The 22,437-nt window shown below is 42.5% G+C and overlaps 1 protein-coding gene across 1 annotated transcript in view; it reads right to left on the bottom strand.

The window, feature by feature from the left end:
* CLIC4 (chloride intracellular channel 4) overlaps positions 1–20,142 on the bottom strand; it is a 32,849-nt gene extending 12,707 nt beyond the window's left edge. The window contains exons 1-2 of the mRNA XM_064471479.1: positions 19,972–20,142; positions 971–1,080 (exon numbers count right to left, since the gene is read on the bottom strand). Coding sequence (XP_064327549.1) covers positions 971–1,080; positions 19,972–20,043 — 182 coding nt within the window. The 5' untranslated portion in view covers positions 20,044–20,142. The remainder of the gene's footprint in view (positions 1–970; positions 1,081–19,971) is intronic.
* Between the last annotated feature and the right edge of the window lie 2,295 nt (positions 20,143–22,437).

Here is a 22,437-nt window from a genome sequence, read left to right as displayed (position 1 = left end):
TAAGTCTAGCAGGGTGACTTCTTTCCTACACATTTTAAACTTGATTCATTAGAGAACACTGTATATTTCTATTGGCTTTATTTCTGAAAATAAGGTTGGTAAGCACTGGCAGTTTCTCCTCTCTCCAGAGAGTTCAGTGACTAATGTTACATTATATTAGTGCTGTGAAAACATTACTTCACACCAAAACCAAATACAAGGCCCCTGCTGAATTCAGCCTTACCACTTCTAATAAAAGTATATCCAACCTTAGGAAGTTAAGATTCCTGGATTCACATCTCACCCTTCTTCGCCACTAAGGTATTCATTTCAGAGATGGAGAAGTTGCAATTTAGCTGACACACAGCATCACAACATATCTGGCTAACACTGTACAAATGCAGAATATTTTATATTTTATTCCTACCCACTTAACTTCTATTTCACTTGTATTTACACCATGGACAGATATTTTCACATCAGTTTTAATCTTATTGCATAATAAGCAATAGTATCTTAAAATCTTTAAGAGCAGCTGCACATTATTTATGACAGTTAGCCAGTAATCATTGCAGGTTTGATCAAAGATTGGTTGATCTAAAACACCCATCCAGCAGTCTTCACTTGGTTCATTAGAGAACACTGTAACACTGTAGTGTTACACCTTGAGTGCAATCTCGAGGTGAAGTTAGTGTGATTCAGTATTCAGTTATAAGAGAGTTCATGTCAGCTATTAGTGTTACAGGAGAAGAGCATCATTTAACAAATGCAAAAGAATTTATCAGACCTATTCTTTTTGGTTACAGATACTTACAAATAACCATCAATGAATGCACTGTTTACATCAGTGTTGCCTCTTAGTATTTATGAGGACAGATTTTCTTTTTAATTTCAGAAAATAAACCATGCAAGGTTTAGAAGCCCCAGACAAACATCTGTTACACCAAACGTACTGTACTCCTGCTTGTCAGATAAACCAAGTGTTTCTTACCTCTTCAGGTCAACTGTTGTGACACTAAACACCACTCCCTTCAGCCAAAGAATCATGAACAGCCTCTGAGAAAAAGGGCAGTTTCCTATGCTTTCTCCATCACTGCCAGCCTGCAGAAGAGAACAACAGATCATTAATTAGAAGGTAGGACAGTGCCCATCTACACACGCTCAACAAGTACTGAAAGATCTTTAAATAAAGACAGACTTAGTAACAAGTCACAGGTTTTATTGCCTGGACAGTCTTCACGTCACTAACTCTTCCAAACACCAAACAAGCTTATGCTCAAACCTGGCATCATCTTGCAGGAACGTTCCCTTTCTCTCACAGTCCAGCTGATGCACCTGGGCCAGATATACTGAGGTATCTCCACATAATGCAGAGATGAGCATCCTCAGAATATTTAAATACACTTCATACGCAGAAGTCCATGCATACCTTCCCAATATCATTTTGGTTTGTTTTTTTTTTAAATACTTGCACCTTCCAATGATTTTTTGCTGCAGACATAATGAGGATTTTGTTACAGTGAAGTTTGCACATTTATGAAGTCAACTAACCTATTTACTTGTCATGTCCTCCAACAGCTGCTCACAAAATGTATTAAAACAAGATTTCAGACAACAAAATACGTTATCTTTCACACTGAAGATGATCCAACTGCTCTTAAGAATCAAGAAAGGGCAGCTAATCATATTTGTCTGAGCAGCCACATCTTTTGATGGCAGTTTTCCAACATTAATATTGTTCTTTATTACTTTTTTCCTTCTTCCACAAGGCATAGGTAATTAATTGTAGTCATCTTCCAGTTTATTGCTTGTACCTCGCACTGTGTCGGGCTACAGCGAGCCAAGTGCAACCAGGAACTATGAATCTTTATTGCATCGCAGGTGTTGTAAGGAAAGACATAACTAAGTACATAGAGACTTCACTGACAATAAAGTAATATTCCCTAGCCACTTTTTATAGGCAATTTATCAATAAGTCTTTGTCCTACTGTAACAAAGGCCCATTACACAGCAACAGTAAGCCACTCCAGGGCAGCCAGTGATGGCATGCATCTCATGATTGCTCTCACAATGAAGTATGTATGGCCGAGTTGGAAAATTTTAGGTTTTAGTGGGCTAGAATTAGGCGAGCAAAACCTTGAATATCTTGACACGTACTTTACATTAGACGAGTATCAAAGAATTTTGCTTATTTTTGAGAGTATTTCCAAGAATAAGTTTAATCAGTACAATTCTCAAAACCTGGGTAATTCTTTCATCATTACTTCTACCTGTTCCCCTGGCCTTTTTAGAATATATTGTAGGATATGCTGTCATTTCTCTGAGGGGTGCAGCCAGAAAACAATTATGTTCACTAAGCACAGGGTATTTAGAAGCAGAGGTACACAAGTGGAAGGGTTGCTCACAAGGCCTGAGCACTGACTGGTAGAGATCCAGCGTTTTAAAAAAAGGGCGGTGAGAGGGACTGGGACAGAGGAAAGAGAAGAAAAGCCAGCAAAAACTATGATCACAAGAGAATTAATCTTGAAGACCGGCACTAACTGGAGAAAGGTTTAGCCACTCATGCAAAGGAACTGCTTTTTCTTCAATTCTCTGCCAGTTCCCAGCCAGGCACTGAGTGGGAGCCACGTTTGGGAGAATGAAGGAAGGCTTTGCAATTAGGAAGAGTAACAGTAGGATTTTCTAACAGCAGGAAGAGAGACATTTTTTTCAGTGAAACTGTCTTAAATTCAGAAAGGTATTTTTAAAAAAAGCTCATGGAGCCTTGAGAGAAGGCTAAGACTCCCTTGACAGTTTTTGATAAATACCAGGATGTGAAGATTCATAAGCTGATTTACATTGCCTCAAGTTTATGGACTCATTTCTACAAGTACCCCTCCTGTCAGAGCTGACTGTCCCTCTGAATTCTTTGTTGTGGAGAGCAGATAGAGCCATTTTTTCTTCAAACCTTTATTAGTGTCATTAATGAAGATTTTAAAGAAAAAAGAAGTTGTCTTTCTGCCATAAATTACAAATTGCCTCCTTTATCTTTAGAAAGTAAAACTTGCAGCAGATAAATGATACTAGATTGTCTTAAAAGTTGGCATGTGACTTCTCAGTGTTTGGGAAAGTAAATTCTAAGAGCATCTACAAAAAGGCTAAAACCAAGTCAGTTTGGTCACTCTGGACATTCTGCTTTTCACTAGCTCGATCCACAATTTTCCATGTTGCATGGAACTGCTGTGAGGATTCTGGCTACTGTATTGATTATCATGTTCCTCCCTCACAAGATGCTCACATGAAGAAAGACTTCGTTCTGCAGTCCATTTCCCATAGCTCTATGCCTTTATGGATGTTAATATTTAACCACAGTGCCCATCCCTCCAGACAGCAGTGCATATTTCAGAGTTCTCAACTATCATTACAATATTGTGTTTACACTGGAACAGACATTTCCTGCATGTAAATTATGCCAATGTAGATTTATACCCATCTACCTTTTTTTTTTTGTTTTTGCCACATGCAAGATCTTATCTTCCTTTGAAAAATGATATTGAAAAAAGATAACACTTCACCCCATCTAAGGAAAATCTATGTTTTGTACTGCCCAGGCTAATTCGCACTTCGAAGCAGAAACAATTATTTGATTCAGAACTGAATTCTTTGATTCAGTCTTCGAGTTTTATGGCAACTTCTACAACGCTACTTAAACCAAAGCGAATGAGTTATGCTGCAGTAACAGCACAGGCATGCACACCCTCATCCAACTGAGCATTACCTCAGTTCCTCCAGTGGAAAAGCTACCACACATTTACTACAAAGTAAAAGGAGGAACGTGGGCATTTACCAAAGCGCAACACCCTGAGAGCATAAAGCCGTACCTTGAGGCACCTCAGTGGATGCATTCACACTGCTGTTCTCAAGTGGCTCTGGATCTGCTGCTGGCTGCCACGCTCAGCTCTGCAGCCTGTTTTGCTCACACGAGCCGCGCTTACAGGAGCCAGTACATGACCTAGTCAGGATTAGCTCTCCTCACTCTTCATCTTTTATTTAGCACTTCTGACCTCAAAACCAGAGACCAGAGCGGGTGCAATATGACATGCATTGTCAGAGGTCTCATCTGATATGGACTAAGGAAACCTTTGAATAGAAAAAATAAAGGCATGTGACCAAAGGAAGAATCACTGGGGTGGAACTGCCTGACATCAATGCACAGATAATCCTCAGCACCAAACCAAGTCTGGAGGCTTAGCTTCAGTACCACGTCAACAAATGTAATTGAGGCATTTCCTGAGGAGAGTATTAGTATTAAGTTAAATAAGCACTAATCAGCTCCCCTAATTTCAAACCAATACTTGAATACACATGAATAGTCTCCCAATGGATCATAGGCACGCATCTAGAAGACAACTAGTTTTCACAAGTCGCTTAATTTATGAGTTGCAAAATATGAATTTTAAAAACTCATTGCAGAGGGCTGATTAAGAGCTTTAAAGATTGAAGATCCATCACCAGACGCAGAAAGTAAGAAGTTACTCAGAAGCCAAGAACTAAAATACCTGTGGTGATAGCATCAGATGAAAAAACAAAATTGTGCCCCTACACATAAAACAGACTCTTTTTGCAGACAGAAGCAAATACAAAGATTCGTTATTACAAGGCTTCAGGGCTTTTCCTGAACCCAGGAGTTAGTTGTAAGACCAACCAACTCTTTGGCTGCCCAGGTTTTGCTACCCGTCAACGTGATAGGGAAAAGCAATGACCTTCTATCAGCAAAACAAAGCTCCAAGGGCACAAGAAAAAAAAAATACTGTTAATGACCGAGAGATGTTAAACATTTTTGTATCAGACAGACTTTGGAATTTATCAGCTGCGACAACAATACAGTTTGAAAGAAAGTTAGGGTATTGTATTAAACCCTATGCCTTCTTTCATATTAAAAAAAAAAAAATCAGCCCATCTGGAACCCAAAGCTACTTTTAAATCATAGAACTAAACAAAAAGTTTAAATTTTAAGGCAGAGCACTGAACTGTTGCTTTCATTAAAGTCCATTTTCCTAAGCCAACTAAACCGACCAGTGAGGACCAAAAAAGGTCAAATGCATTTACGCTACAATGCCAACTTGTACCGAAACTTTTCTTCTCTCCCAACACAGGCGTAACATCAAAATGAACAAACAATCGAATAGCATCTGCTTTTGTTTAAGACAGACAGGCTTTTTGGATTATTTGAATCAGAAAAAAGAATTATAGCCCACTAATACACACTGCTTTGAACAAAACCTAATGCATTTTCAAAGCTGCAGCTGAAAAGCTAAACTGAGCATAGACTTTTATGCCTACGTTCAATGTCTGTCCCACTTCTGCTCCAAAAAATACCAAGTTATTCTGAGCACATACTGGAATAGGAATGCAGTCCGAATGCCAAGAAACTTTTGGCTTCAGTGCTCTTGAGCCAAGGAATTCTGCTATGTAACTGTTTGCCCGAGAGGCCCATTTTCTATCTTCTTCTATGTGATGCACCGAGAGCTACAGCACAGATCTGTTACAACCAGTCATCAAGAGCAACACCATGCTGGCGATGCAACACATTCTTCTCCTTCAATCCCATAAGGATTTTTTCAGAGGGAGACAGAGGTTTCTGTGTCAGTTCTAACTCTGATTTTCTCCATTGGAATAGAGCTGTGCTGGCAGTAAACTATACACCTTGAGATACTGCAAGAATATTCTGAAATTCTACACAACTAGTCATGCAGGGAGTTAATCATCTAACAATTGTTGCTTAAACCCAGTATTAGAAGCCAGAAACCTGTCACTGTCTTGTCTTTCCATTCAGGCCATAATATTCCAGGATATCTTCAGTGTCTAGACCTCATGAGCATCTGAGTGAAGAAAATATTAAATGTTGGCCTCTTTGTGCTAACATCAGCCTAGATCATTTGTTAATTCAACAAGACTATACTCATTCTATACGATAAGCTTCGAGTTTTTATTTCAAATGCTTTCTAAAACCAGTCTAAAAATTCTTATTACTAAGTAATGCCAACCTTCCTACAGTTGGGGCTAATTTTCAGTTATTGCTACCAAATCAAGTTACCATTATCCTCTGAAGGAAGTGTACTCAAGAACATCAACACACATCTATGTCTCACTGAATACCAGGGTTTGGGGTTTTTTTGCACAGATTAGGACCAGACAGAAAAAAGTCCAACACTACACACAGCAAGGAAACATGGTATTTTTCAGTTTTAAGTATTTTGCTTAAGGATTATATCCATTGAGAACTAGCTCTGAAGAGCCTGGCTTTAATTTACCACCAGGGAAAGTACCCTGCCAAACCCAGCGTTTAACTTGACCACGAGCCACGGCCAACTCCTGCCATGCTAGAGATGCCATCAAGCAGTCTGAAAAGCTAACAGCTGTCATAGAAGATTTATTGCAGTAAGAAAAAACTAGAGATATCCAGCTGCCTTGAACTAAGTTGTGTTACCCTCCACAAACCAACTTAAAAAGAAACTTAAATAAGAAAGTACGTTCAAAGAAGAACAAAAGAGTTAGAAGGCAGTAAAACAAAACAGCATACTCACTGATAAATCAACCTGGTTTATCGCAGCCACAGTAAAACTACTGGCACTTCCCAATGCCAAGTAGCTCAGCCCATGCAAGAATGCCAGCTACTTTGGAAACAAACAAACAAAAAGAAATCTACTTATCCCACTGTCTGGAAGACTGAGTGTAGCTGATCCTGCCAATGCTGAAGCCACCTCCTTCCTTTCTCCTTCCCTAAAGCAGAGATTTCATTCAAATGAGATTGTTTTCCAAAAACCCAGAGTCTCTAAGCAATCATACATCTGTTTAAGTGGCTAAACAAGCTAAGGGAAGAAAACAAAATCCATTTTAGTTGTAAAATGTTTGTCTTTACAGCTGTATAAAAAATAACTTGACTCCTAACACAAGAACCCACATGTATTTACTTTACCAAGGTAGTGCTGAAGCTTACTGAAAGACTATCAAGAACAACAGACAAGCAAAGAAACACTTAAAATGACACGAAGCCCTTAAGATATAGTATAGATCTGACAAGCTCAAGAGTAAAACAGCATTCTAGAAGCCTTTGTTCCCGAAGACCTGCAGAATCGCTTCAAACCACAACCAGTTAAAAGGAGCACACTACAGGTTTCCCAAACTGGATCAAATGATTGCAGAAATATTAGTAACGTCAAAGTGCATCTGATGAGAAGTGTAACACAGTTCAGTCACTGCCTACGTAAATAGGACAAAAGAAAAGGGCAGAACACTAGAAGACCATTTCCTAATTTATTCAGAACTATCAAGGGAATCTCTCCCAGATTCAACATAAGCAGGAAAAAATGACATTTGGATAAAGAGGCAAAAACGTATTTTAGAAATATCTCACAGAATACCTTTCACCAAAGACAGCTACTGGAGCTATTCAATTATACCACCAGGGAAGTCCCCCTTCCCTGAATAAGCAATCTGCAAAGTCTAGAAGATTAATGTTCCAACAAATAAGCAGACTGGGGGTGGGGGCAGGAAATCAGAGGGTATGTTCACATTTTGAACTCAGCAATCTTGAATCATATCTCAGCCCTAACAAAAAGCAAATCTGCTGGAAAAACTACACGAAACAGCATGATGCATACCCATTACCACAAAACAGCAGGTAACAATCACTCTTATATTTTTCATGACCAGTGAATCCATTTTAAAAAATGAGTAAATTAATAATAATCCTATATCGATTACTGTTTTGAGAGGAAATGGTTAAGGTAAACTAAGCGATGCAAGTGAAAACCATGCAGCAATTCAAAACTCCTGAGATGAAAGGATACAGAATACAGAAAAGAGTGGCTTAACGTTCCACACACGAATACTGGAAATGGTCTGGTAATATCACTCTAAATCCTTGGAGCATCTGCTCAGACCTTTATCTTGCCAAGCTGAATAAACAGCATTCCATGCTGTTTATTGAGCAGTGTTTTCAGATAAGATGTAAAGAATTACATGCATGCAAGGACCATAACAGTATTTGATGTAACACCCATCAAACGCCTCCTCCATATGGTGCCACTATACTGACTGTCTTGTGTTTCTGGTCAGGCAGTAGATGGATGAGCTTCAGGGATGTTATATGTAAGCATTCACCCTACGAGCCAAAACATGTCTTAAAGGGTCCCAACGTCTCAAATATTAATGAAGCATCATTCAAAAGAAGAAAAGAGCTGACAAGGCAGCAAATTGTAGAGATCAGGACTGAAAAAAGTGGTGTCTGCAATACACGGTATTCAATTCATTCTCATGCTTTCAGATTTGTTAGTTTGAGAAGGGAGTTGGTTTGTGTTTTTACAGGAGGAACGGGTCAGGGAGCAAGCTAGAAAGTCAAGCCCTGAACTCTGATACTAACTAAATCTGGTTCAACCAGATTTAATTCCAGGGATGACAAGACACTTGTCAGTTCACCTTTTTCCTTGCCTCTCCAGGACAATGGATAGCTGGTGCCCCAGCTTACACGTGAAAGCTTTTGTTTCTGTGTGGCGCCTTATGCCACTAGGCAGATCAAAACTTAACAGGACATTTCAATGTGCAAGACTGGGACATTATAATAAATAAGGCTGATATTGCTGACAGCCTAAAGAAGTTGCCTACCACAAAAAGCAACAGACAGGGAAGGTCAGAACTGGGGGGGAACCCAGCAAAATGCAAAAACTCCCCACAGCTGGAAAGACAATTTCATCCTGTAAAAGATCCAGAATACTAGAAGGACCTTCATGCCATGTTTCAATATAAATCAAACATTTTACTACTGTTACTGGAAACCTATAGCTAGTGACAGCAGCAGGCGCTGCTTGCGACATACAAGAACCTAAAACGCTCATTTTCTTTGTCTTAATAGCACTGAAAGTGAGCAAGTAAACCTTACTCTAACCTTAATATTGAAAGATTGTCTACAGATACTTGACACATGCTGCTATGACATACTTTTCTTTCAAGTTCAGCTATCCTCATAAGGATAAACCAAGGAGAACTAAAAAAAAAAGTTAAAATAGAAAATGTAAAGAACAGTATTATAAGGATAGCCAAACTAGCGGAAGGAAACAGAATCTTAGGCTGTTTGTTATTCAAACACAGCAACAAAACAGCTATGCTAGCACAAACCCAAGATCAACCTTGGACAACTCCCTCCAGCGTGTTTGTTCCCTTCTCCCACCAGACATACCAATGAGAGTGTTCAAACAATTAACACTTCATAAATATTGCAAAAAAACATCCTCTTGCTTTAAGAATTAGCCAGTGAGAGCTGCTATCACCACTTCCACATGAAAGATGAATGAAGAAGGCCTGGGAACTACCTACTACACACGCCTTGTCTAACAGGATGTTATTCACCCACAGCCACGCAGGCTGAGAATTGTGATGTGGATCCCAGCTGAAGAGTCTGGACCACCTCATCGAGGGGAAAAGAAAAATACACACACAAAGAAGATTGAATTAAAAAGATTTAAAGTATTTCCCCAAGCTAGTACTGCTAGGCTCGCAGGTTATATCTGTCTTGACCTCATCTTTACGTTAGAATTCACATCTGACAAAGCTGTTCAAATATCTAACATACTGTAAGTTCCTTCAGTTCTGAGTGCTGATTACAGCTGACGTTTGTCATATTTATGAACCAGCTTTCTCTCCTTTACTGCATGTGTGAAGATCCATGTCAATCCCTTAAGAGACAGGAGCAAAGGCACGTCTCAAGCCAGCTTCAGGCTGCCGGTATCTCAAGTGTCAAGGCACAGGCTCTGTGTATTCCAGGCGATACCACAGCACAGCGTTTTAATGAAGCTGTCTGATGTATTTTGAAACCTATCCTACTCACTTACTGCTAACAGAAGTTAAAAAGTCACTAAAGATTCAGTCTGAGAACAAAATAAGCTTGTAGCAATCGTTAAGAAGATTTATTCACTATTAGATGTCCCTGATGAGCAAGCTAACTCATGCAGTTCTTTCACAATCTTAAGATGATTCTAAATAAAACATCCAACATCATTTTCATCACCTCAAAGGTCAGCAGTTTGGCACCTTATATAGCTCTTACTTCAAATTCACCTTTGCTCCTCACGCTGTGCGTTGTCAGTAGATGAGCCTACAGCATCACAGGCAGCACAAGGAGGGCACAACCCTGCATCACACCTTTTCTGCATAATCTTGTTCTCTAATGTCATTATTAACTAGCCTCCACCATAAGTCTCCCCAAAACCTTTCAACAGCTTTTGAACTTGGAAGGTAACTTTTCTCCATAAAGGATGTGATAAGCACATGTGATAAGCACATACTTCATTATGTGCCATCTGAAAATAAAAAAATATTTTCCGGGAAAGAATGTACCTTCATCTCCAAACTGAAGACAAGTGACCTCAGAAAGGACCAAATGAAGCTTACACCACCTTAACACAGTCTTATCCTTATAAGAACTATATTGATTACAGCAACCCCTTTACTTGACCTTTATAAAGGAACTGTAAAAAGCTTGGTGATGCTGTATCAAGCTACACTTAAAATTCTCAAATCACAATCACAACACCACCATCCACCAGTTTTAGTTCTATAGAACAATTTAGGTAATCACTGCTATCTCAAGTAGCTAGTCCTTTAAGAAAAACATAGGGGAAAAAAATAGAAAACAAAAAGCATTAAGGCCAGGGTTCATTCCTGAAACTCATCACAAACACAAAAAGCCTACTATGATTAGCCTGTATTTTCTGTATGCTGACTGACATCGACCCACCCAGGGAAAAAGCAGCCTTAGTTACCACTGCCTCTTGACAAGCTCTATCATCTTTGCGCAATTCATAATCGATCCAACTTCAACATCAGCTGAAATTTCTGTAAACTCAAAAAATGAACTGAACTCCCTGCATTTACTTGAGATCTGGCTATTAAACCAGGGAAAGGAATGTTTATCAGCCCACTCAATTAGCCTCTGAAGTCATTAGCTTTCTGATAAGCCACCACTGTGTTAGACGTTGGACTGTAACAGCAACTGACCATCTTAGGATGATGCTACTTTTAGCCCTGTGATGCCATCCCTAACAAAATAATTAGCAGACTTGTCTTGTACACTTCCCTGCAACTCTTATTCATTGCTACCTAATTCTCACTGTAAAGCTTTTGGAAAACACTATGGGATCTTCACGATGTATTGAAGTAGCTTCACAATTCAGCAGAAATTAATTAAGCACTTCTAGTTCTTTGGAGAAAAGAAATTATCCCGTGTTCATCCTCTGGGAGAATCAGATGAAGAGTCAGAATCAAAACTTGCATTAAATACTAACCATGATTTTATTCAGTGAAGAAATTAGCTTAATGATATGCATACAAAACCTTGGGATTATTGTGGACAGCCACGCACATTACCACCTCCTAGGCTGACACAGGAAAATTAAACTATTCATTAACAGCAGAAGCCTAGCATCTCTTCTGTCACTCTTATTCCAGCAGCAATACCTTTAACAAAGTGATCCAGTTGTAACAAACCTCGATAAGATAAAACAGGGCCAAAATGTCTAAAATTTGCTGCCTAACAGCCTGACACATTCTTGCAATATTCCAGTAGGAAACTGTAAGCATGCGATTAACTATACAGTACTAAGGGCTTCTTTTATAGTGCCTGAAACCTGCCTTTGGGTAGCCAGCATCTGAACTTGGAATAGGCGTTGCATATGACAACGATTCTCTCCCCACACACTTATTAAATTTGTTAACAAAGTACAGTGTGTGCTTTGGCTACAGCCCAAGAGACCTACTTCCAACTCTTCCCACATCGAATAATGAAGCATCTGTAAAAATTACAGGAAAGAGCTGCAAACCTTGACAGTGGGGCTCAGAAGCCCAAGTAAAATTTGTATCTTTGGCATTTAAGAGTTCTTCAAATAAATCTTTGAATATGCATTACTTCCGCAGGAGAGAAAAACAAAGAACCCCGTTTATGGTATTTTATAACCTGGTTTTCAGAGCTAAAATGAGCATGAGTTGGACAGATTAGCGGAGAGGAACAACGAAGAGCTGCTCCAACTTCACCCTGCGCGCTGCTCCTCCTCCACCAACAGCCAGGCCCTTCAAGTTGCCAGGCTGACTTAGACTGAACCCTAGCAGGAGCAGGAGAGCCGGCATCAAATGGCCAGATGAGTTTCACATGAAAATGCAAGCCCAAAGGCAATCGCCTGGGAGCTTCAGAATTCAGCTGAAACCACAACTGCCTCCAAATCAGAGTGTAAACGGTAATGTCCACAGAAGAACGCGCCAGTGAACAAAGAAATTGCTCAAATTCTCAAAACTCCATGAAAGTGGCAGTTTTGAACCTGAGGCCCTGCTAACAGTGTATTCAAAAGCTATAGCAAGGAAAAACATTATCGTAGACTGAAACTGGTGCGAGGATTTTTATCTTAGAGCAGCTAGAGAACAAAGGTTTTGAGTAAGGCTTGCTCTCTGTGGCTTCTGGTGCCAACACAAGCAACGTGCAACTCGGTTACTAAAAGGCACGTCTATGACCGACTCCGCATCCCACGGGAGATGGTATCCCAGCTCTTCAGCTGCAGAGTAGAACTTCCTCCTCCGGGACATTTTGCCTTATCTCATTAAGCTCCAGGACAGAATGTCTCAGTAGAGTGGCTAATGCATCACTTTGAAAGACTACAGAAATATACTTACGCTTGCTTTGATTTTATTTTTAGACAAAGCCATATTAAAAAACTATTTCCTTTATTTAAGAAAAGCAGCTCTCCAAAGTACAGCCCATCAAACTCCAGCCAAAATAGCAACGCTTTAACAGAGCCAAAAAAACTCTGAAGCTGATCCAGTAGCACTGACTGATGTCATTAGCTCTTCTCATGAAAATATACAGATATTACTTCACTCCTGGATTACACGCCTATATTTAGTTTATACCTAATATGGATATTCAGTGTACAGAACTAAGTCATTTCCTTTCCTCGTGTAACACTGACTGACGTCACCATCTCTTCTCATGAAAATATACAGATATTACTTCACTCCTGGATTACGCTCCTATATTTAGTTTATACCTAATATGGATATTCAGTGTACAGAAATAAGCCATTTCCTTTGCTCGTGTAGAGTTCCTTGCCCTTTGTCTAGCCAACAATACAAGGAATAAGTTTGAACTCCCAGAGAACTCGCACACAAAGGCATTTGTAACTAACAGCAGTTCAGCTTATGTTTTTCACTTCAGCATAAACAAACAGAGCATTCAGAGCCCTAAAAATCAGATTGTGCCACAAACGCATGTTGGACCTGAATTAAAAAAATAACCCAAACAACTCAAAAGAAGTTTTAAAAAATTAACTATTGTCTTTTTTAGGAAAAAAGTATTCTAAGTACAGGATTTAAAGTTCCTGAGGTCAAAGCTCTATTTAAACCTATCTCAAGGCAACACAATGATTTTGGGTTTGGGTGTTTTAACTGTTAAAATGTTCACAAACTCTTAATACAACAAATGAGCACAGTGCGAGTACCTAGCAGCTATTTTACGAGTGAAACGGTATCATTCCAAAGTGAAGAATATGCAAACAAACAAACAAAAACAAACAAAAAAACCCACACCACACTTGATTAGGACAATAAGTTGTTTGTTACAGGTTATTTACAAAGAACTCTGAAGATAAAAATCAAATTAGATTGATAATAAGTACAGATATAAATTATTTTTCCATGGACAGTCAAATTGCAACCAATCACCATCTTAAGTTTGAAGGTTTATAGAGTTGCACTGCTCAGTCACTTATCAGTTGCAGGGCAAAAGAGTTACCAAAAAAAAAAAAGACAACAAATCCAACTGCCAAGTACACTTATCCAGTCTTAAAACTTAAACGTAGTTCTTGTGGATTTCTGAGTGGTATGTCCAGCCCAGCCAGAACTTAGAATTAATGTAGGCAGTGTCAGAAAAGTGTGTAGGCCTTGTGTTAGTCACATCACAATAAACATCTCATTTAAAACAGAATCTGAACATGCTCACACTGGTGAGAAAATAACGACAGCCCAGGGCTCTTTGTCCCTTTTAACTAACGTACACTTTTAAAAAACAGACTTGCAGCCTCAGAGTACAAAAGTCATTTTCCAAAGCACATAGATTACTCTTTAGCTAGAAGTTCAATGAATGCCCCAACTAGACTCTTCCAAATACAGATTTTGTGTAAGAGACAACACAACACAGACTTCAAGGATCCACAAGTTCAGCTACAGAACCAACTACTTCTCTGCTCACCCTATCCACATTAAAAGAGAGACAGTAATACTCCTCAAATAAAGAACTCTTTTCCTCACTGTTTCTTTCCACAAGATTAGGTCAGGATAAGCAGTGAGAGACTAGACGGTGGCACTGAGTCACTTCAGGCTGCAAGGGTAATGATTACTAACTTCTTAGGATGCTAATACTGTCACAGTGCTGCCCACTGAAAGATTATCAGACCCTTCCACCCACTTCCTAACAGTGAAACTGAGTTTACATAAACATTCCTCGTATCTAGGTGTCATTTCTCAACAATCAGTTATCTTTCTGTACAGACAAGACACCTTGTAAGAAGATTCTCATTCTCTTCAAATATTTTCACCAGAACTTTGGCGTTAAGTATGCTCTTCCCTGCTTCTGCAAATTGCTTACTGCACATACACACAATCACAGACTGTCGTAAAAAAGCATCAGGAACAAGACGGAGACCGCAGATCCTTGATGTGTATATTTACCCCTGACTTTTGATACGTTCCAGGCCCTAAAGTTTGTCCCCCAACACATGCTCTGATACACAGGCTTCTCTTTCCCCTTGAAGCCTTCAATGCACAGCCTGAGACATTGCCCATCTGGGAAAACTGAGGACAGATGTGTCTTTTACAGCAGTATCCATGCTCACAGAATGCATCTATGGCGTACGGCACTGGTGTGCACCACGGAGCGAGTGACTCAGAAGCACCACTCCAGATGACCATACAATCCCAGCCAGCAGATTAGCAGGCTGTGAAGGGCAACGAGTTCAGACCCAGGAACTCAGCTGGTTCTCAGACCACTTTGTGGGGAAAGGAGGAAAAGTGCACGAGTGTTAGACCTTGTTCAGCTGCAAAGTAAAACACAAGTTCTCTTGGCTATCTGACTGAGCTGTCTAGATGTTAATCATTGGAAAGGGGAGGATAGATGCCAGTGAATAAAACCATTACTGTTAAAGTTTATTCGGAAGCAATCTGTGACTGAAGGAAAGTTAACTCATCTGTGTAATCCCTTTGAAAATGACTGGAAAGTTTAGTTTCCAATCTTTTGAATAAAAATTCACATTTACAGTTGAGATCATCTCTGTATTTTTAAACAACATTGTACCAAGCGCACCAGTTTCTGTATTAGCAATCAAAATTGCCAGTTTTGGTTAGAAGATTCAAATCAATAAGCCATGGATGTTTCTGGCTATAAGAAATTTCCCAAGCAGAATTTAAAGGAATAGTTTGCTGGCCAAAGAAAGAAAAGGCCTGATTTATACCAACTAAGCACAGGATATACCAAGATGGTTACACCTCAGTTTATAAAGGGATCCTTCACAATATGCCAGTATTTGCCTACAAGAAATAAGCCACCCATGAAATTTTGCTATCTATACCAAACACATATCAAAGGCAGACTGAGAAAGTTCTCAGGTGCTGAAGTTATTACATCAAAAACTCCAAAGGATGATCTGGTACATAAGGAAGAGACTTATTATCTAATAAGATTATCAAGTGACAAGCCTGCCCCTGACAAGACTACCTCTGAGAAGCAATGTTGCATGTCTCTAGTCTCGTTACTTCCTTATATCAATGTTCCTTTTAATTTTACATCTATATTGTAGTTGGAAAACAAACAACAACAAAAAAAAAAGACTACAAACAAGATGAGGGGGTGGTTTGCTATAAACCAACATACAGCAGCTATACTAGCTCAGAACGACACATCAGAGCTTACGTAAGGATACTCACAGACAATGAGAACTGCAAGACAAAGGCAGACCCGAATGTATGCAATTCAGACAAATCACACTCCTCCTCCCGCCCAGCCTGAGCTAATATCAAGCCTGCTGCTGGAGATGCAGATGCACACATCCCCTTCCTTCCACAGGCTCCGACATTTAATTGAACAAAACCAACCTAGTTCCCGGAAGACAAACAGTTCACCTGCCAAATTTCTGTTTAATTCAGATATACAAAAATGTAGATGAGCTTCTGTTATGATCACTGGAAGTGTTTTAGAGTAGGATGTTTATTAAATGTGAAGTCACAGCTTTTTTCCTACTGACAGTACAATTCATAGGTAAACAGAGAGTAGACACTATCTGATTTTCAAAACAGGTGCCCAATTTCACAATGACATCTTATTTGAAAGCTGCCAGAAATCCAAGGTCTAATTAATTTGCAAGTACACACACGTTACACAGTTGAAGAACACCTTCACTCAGTGGTTACCTACATCTACAGTAATCCATCCCATGCCAGCAGATAATACCACTATGAATTTCTCGTGTGGGGTTTTTTTTGTTTGTTTGTTCAACAAGTTTGGTGTTAATCATCTGTGTCTTCACCTTGCTGTTACAATAAGAAAGTGACACCAACTGCCCTTTAGAACACCAAGGGCTGAGCTTTGGGCAGCATCCATCCCCATCTCCTTTGTACACTGTCTTAAAGAAACTGAACAAGTAGTTTCGTAAACTGTCTTGTGGTTTCCACAGGTGAGTGGTTCTATTTGGCCAAGTCAGTCCACCACACTTTTTATTTACAATAAAAATCCACACAATCAACTAAATTGCAGCTTTTTGGCCTAGACAAGTTGGACTCAGATCACAGTGCTCGAGTTTCTGCATGCACGTTCGTTGCAAAGCAGCCTTCACTACTCTCAAATGCCACTAGGGCATATAAAAATATCCTTGTTAGACAATGGAAGTGGGCCTCCCTCGTTAATAAAACATGCGAACATATGAGGAACCTAAACGAAATCAGATACATCACTAGTTTCTCCTAATCAGCTCTCAGAGGCAAGACTTGAAAAATAATTACACTTAGTTTAGAGACCGCAAGCAGCCCACCAGCGCTGTAATGAAAAAGCTGCTGAAGCTACTCATTATACGAGACCAAGAAGCAGGTTATTCACCTCAGTTTCAGCACTGTAACAGTTTATTACTTAAATATCCTAATTCTGTGACAGACTATGAAAATACAAGTTACAGCAGACTGATACACTGTCGTTTGAAAAAATTAAAGCAATTTGCTGGTGCCAAACTGCCCTATATAGTTATTCATAACTGAAACCTAACCATGTGTGCACTCCTCCCCATGCCGTGCCCATCCTATTTTGTTACTGATCACAATTTAATAAGATTCAAACCCAACATTTTGGGCATGAAGCCAAACAGTTTCTCCTGCTTCACAGGTTTGTTTCTCAAGGTTTAATCCGTACCTTTGTTTCATCTTAGTCTGGCTGCTACAATCCTTTGTATGCAGGTCACACAGTTGCCGCCCTTCAGCCGCAGGCATTTGGCAGAGAGTTCTTTTTTGGTCAAGAAGTCTTTCCACTACCTCTATCTTAAGAGCTTCGCTGACTAACAGTGCACAGGTAGAACCAAGGCCCCATATACTGTTTGAAAAGTGATTAGCTACAGTGCTAAATACTCTTAGAAAAACGACAGGCTTTTTCTGGGTCGTGCCTGTAACCAAGTAAAAAACTGCAACAGACGAAAGCAGAAACTGCGCTTCCCTTTTACGGGGGGGGGGAAAAAAATGACTGCATCAAAATCTAGTGCTCTCCTAGACCGACACTATTAGTTTTATTGAATAACCATAAATATTCTGCTTGCATTTTACGAAGTGACCATCTTAATGAGACAGGTAGCAAACAAGACTTCTATTAGCTTTACAAAAACACTGTTCCAATACTGCTTAACAGCTTCAGTAATGTGCGGGACAGGCAGCAACACCTCGATGAAACAACTATTTTGGTCTGTCTGCTGGGATGGGGGGTGTTCTTACTCTGCAGGGTTTTGCAGGGAAATAACCTTTACCGGAAGATCATGAAGGCAGACAAGAATAACTCTTTTTTTAACCAGAACTCTATCCTAAAGGCAGGCAGCATACAGCTTGCAGGAGTCATTCATAACACTGGGAAAAGGCTTCCTTGAGGGAGATACTACTCACTGATAATCCCAAACATATCCTTCTTAAATCCATGCCAATAAAGGGAGTCTCAATTGAGAGGTATGGAAAAATTCCCTGCTTTTCCCCTTTCATATAGTCTCACATCTTTATTGGTACAATAACGATTTAATCAGAGTCAATACATCTTTCTCACAACTAATTTTACACTTTCTTCCATGCTACTCCTCGTGCATGAAATATCCTCTTTAAACAGACCCACAAAGCTTATTTCCCCTGCCCCCAAATCCTTCTGCCATCAATCACTGCTCTGATTTGTTTAAGAAAAAAATCGGCCAATGAACTTTAGGACAGACGAAGATAAGTTGGCATGTTATATTAAAGAAGTACTGCTATAAATAATTCAAAGTAATCTGTAACTTAATTGCTGTACTAGTAAATTCTAACCTCTACACTAAGAACCTAAATATTCTGCCTAAAATCAGGTCTGGAGTCCTCCACTGCAATGCTTTGCCTGGGCCCCATTACTGCCTCTTGAGACTACTAGAAAGTCCAAAATGGGAAAAATTCCATACTTTAGAGGATCATTTAATAAATAAAATAACTTATTTGCAAAGCTCTACCTAGTCTGCTGGAAATTGTCACGTTTGTCATCATGGCTTTTATAGTAAGCAATTCCCAAGACCTCAGATGAAGGTTTTCCATTCTTTTCTCACTGCAGCAGAAACTAACTTCATCTGAAAATCAAAATACTTAATCTCTACAGAAGCTTTCTTCAAAGTTTGAGCATAGGGGAAAATAAAAAAAAAGATTAGGACCATTTACTCCCTGCACCTTTGAGATGAAGTAAAAGGAAGATGCTGCATCACTAGAGCCCCAGAGGATGCAAAATATTGCATCATACTGCAATATGTGAATGCAAAACATGCGGGGATACCATACGGTATCTTTGCCAGATAAGGGCAGTAAAACACACGCTCATTCTTCTAGTTTGGAAGAAAGGCTGGTGATGCATTTACATGTTCGGTCTCTGCCACGAAAATGAAGACTTTTTAGGTAGGGGACTGAGTGAAAAGTAACTCGTGTTTTTACTACCTTCGTGCGCACGCAACGCATTGGGCTGAATCGCCGGGGGGATGTACGGCGGTGCACAGAGCAACTTACTCCTCTCTGCCACCGGTGCCCACCCTCCTGCTATGCACCAGCTGCAGCGTTCGCTCTCGGGAAAGAATTTTCCAGCAAAGGCACGCCGGACACACTTTTCAAAAGTGACTTATCTGCGGTTCGCGTTATCGCTCGCCGCATCGGTACACGGTGAGTCAGGCCGCGCTCCCCGTACGCCCTCCCCGCACCGGGCACACGGCCTCGCCTCCCCGCCCGAGGGCCCTTTTGTGCGGGGCCTCCCCCCCACCGCACCGAGCGGCGGGGCGTCGCCCACAGCCCGGCCCGGAGCCGCCGTGAGGGGAGCCCCGCGCCCCCGCCGCCCCCCGACCGCGGGGATTTGGGGAGGGGGTGGCTGGAAGGGGCTCCCCGACGGCGGGGATGGGGTGGGGCTGGGGGGAGGGGTCCCGGAGGCGGCGCTCCCCCCGCCTCAATCCGCCGGGGAGGGGCGGCCCCGAGCTGGAGGAAACTCGGAGCCCCCCGGGCGGGAACGGGCGGGAAAACGGCGGCTGGGGGAGGGGGCGCCCAACGGTCGGAGCGCGCGCTCGCTCTGAGGGGAGAGGCGCGCTCTGAGGGGAGAGCGAGGCGCGCTCGGCGGCGCCGAGACGGGACTAACCGGGACGGGAGACCGCCGCCCCCCCACCCCGCGCCACCCCCACACCGCCTTACCTTGACGAAGAGCTCGATGACGGGCTCCTTATCGCCCTCCTTCAGCCCGTTCACCGGCACGGACAGCGCCATGCTTCAGCCTCCGCCCGCCGCTGCCAGCCGGGACGACGGCGACGCCGCGCACGGATCGCCTCGGCCCGCCCTGCGCGCGACTGCGGCCGGGGCCGGGCGGGGGGGCGGGGCCTGTCCTGAAAGAGGCGGGGCCGGCGCCAAAGGGGCGGGGCCGGGGCTGAGGGAAAGGGGGGGCAATAGTGTCTATGGCGGGCTCGGGGGCGCGGTGCCGCCTGAGGGGAGGGGGGGGGGTCCCCGGCGGGCAGAGCCGGGGACACCCCCGGGGCGGTGGGGGACCCCCCGGGGAAGTGGGGGGCACCCCCGGGGCGAGGCCGGCGGCGGGCGCTCCCCGCAGCTGGTGCGGTGCCCGGTGACCTAACGTCTGGGAGCGGCCTGCTTAGGCCCGGCCTTTGGCGGAGGCCGCAGCCGTGTGGGCGCTGCCAAGCCCGGGGAAGGGGTCCTGCGTGTCGTCCCCCCGCTGTCACCCCAGCCCCGGGGCCGCAGCCCGCCTCGCCTGCGGGGAGAAGCTTCAGAACTAGGGGTTTCCCCCTCACGGCCCCGCCGCGCCGCAGGCGGCTGCACCAGGGCAGCAGAAATAGCTTTTTCCCTGGCTGGGGGGAAAAAAAAACCAAACTATTTCGAGAGGCAGGGAGGAGTGTTTCCAGCCTAGTTTCTCTCTCGCTATTAAGGTCAGGGACTGAGGAGCTTGGACAGAAAAAATGTGCGGGAGAATTGGGCGAAACGTCGGAAGGAAATGAAACCGTTTGCCCTTTCCAGTCTTTTCACCGAAATAGCACAAGGCAGCACACAGCCTGCGATCACATTTTCCCCATGCGACTTCATGCCTGCAGAGTCCAAGCCGCTGTGAACAGAGCGGCTTTTATGCCCCAGCAGCACCCGCCCTCGCTCCCAGTCCTTCCTTTTTTCAGGAGCTCAGACTCTTAATAGTCTGAGTTTGGCTGCACCTGAATGTCTGGGCAGAGCCGTTCCCAGGGTAAGGGTGCGCTGGGGCTGTGGGATACCCCGAGGAGCCATTGAATACTTGTAGACGCAGCTCTCCGCCTCTACTGCTTTAATGCTGTCTGTGACCCGGCGCTGGGACGAGCCTCCCTGTAATTTGTACCCAAATGCATCCATGCAGCCAGAAATGGCTCCGGATGAAATGGTTACCGACAGAGTGTTCACTGGTAATAACAAAACCTCGTATCTCTCCAGGCGTTTTACTACCCTCAGTTCTGCATAACCGGATGTCTTTAAGCAAATTTCATCTTTGAATGCCCTTGAATTGTTCATCTAGAGCAGGAAAATCTGCTGTCGGCCCCTCTCCCGGTGCTGGTACAGCTGGGCAACCGATGTGACAAACTCCTTTTCATTCCCATTCCTACAGCTCCTGTGCAGCCCTCCTCAGCTCAGCGGCTCCCTGGGAGTCGGTGGAAGACTTGTTTCTGTTTATTTGAGAGGCAGTCCAAGGAATCTCACTGATTCATAGGGTGGGACAGTCTAAATTGGACATCGGTGTGTCACTGTAACCAAACCGATGTGGGAGCAAGGCTGGGCTGCGACCAGGAATCTCCCTGAATAATTGTCCTTAAATTAACTGCAGCCTGAACCACAGACGACACCATCGTTGGAAAGTGGGTGGGATAGAAGGGAGGGAAAACCATTTCCCTTAAATGGGATTGTCACAGAGACCTTCCACAAGCATCATTTTTGGGGGGTTATGTTCACTTTTTCCACATGGCAGAGTAAGACGTTTGCACCGGTTGGACCAAACATCCCCAGTAGGTTCAGGAACTGGTAACGAGGGGCTTTTATTGCAAGGCCATTGCAGCACCTGGCAGGGGAAAGTTGCTACCCTCTGCTGCATGTTCCGTGTCTGCTGGGAAAGGCAAGAGCTGAGTCCTCTGAATCGGGGCTGAGCCGCGCTGGTATAAGGAACACGGAGCCAGATGCCCTTCTCAGCCGAGGACCAAGCCTTCCTCCCCGTGCTTCACCCTCCTCTGCCAAAAGTTTCAAAAATCACAGGCTTTTGTAAAACTTGAAATACTTTATAAGACTCCCCAAAGCAAAGAACCACCTCCTTCTCAAAAGGCAGTGGTTTTAGTACAAGGAAATAGCTCTCCCACGGTGCCGCTAAAGGTAGGTGTAGAGCAACAAATTTGAGGTCTGAGAGGCACTCTGTGCTTTTTTTATGTTTTACCAGCTATACAAAGGAGCTGCCAGGGCTGTTTTTTCCTCACTACCACTGAATTTCTTCTCTAACAAAAGGGTTTGCATGCTGTTTTCTTGCAGAGCGGCTAATAGCTAGCTTATTTCATTGATACCCAGCTGCACCAGCCTTGTCTGTTGCTTAATATCTTCTGTTATTTTACTTTTAGATGACATTTTCCTGGTTTCCAGCTGGCATCTACCAAA

Source organism: Phalacrocorax carbo, chromosome 22, assembly GCF_963921805.1.
Source record: "Phalacrocorax carbo chromosome 22, bPhaCar2.1, whole genome shotgun sequence".
Taxonomy (NCBI): Eukaryota; Metazoa; Chordata; class Aves; order Suliformes; family Phalacrocoracidae; genus Phalacrocorax; species Phalacrocorax carbo.
The sequence above is the reverse complement of the archived record's forward strand: the minus strand, read 5'-3'. Positions and strand labels throughout refer to the sequence as shown.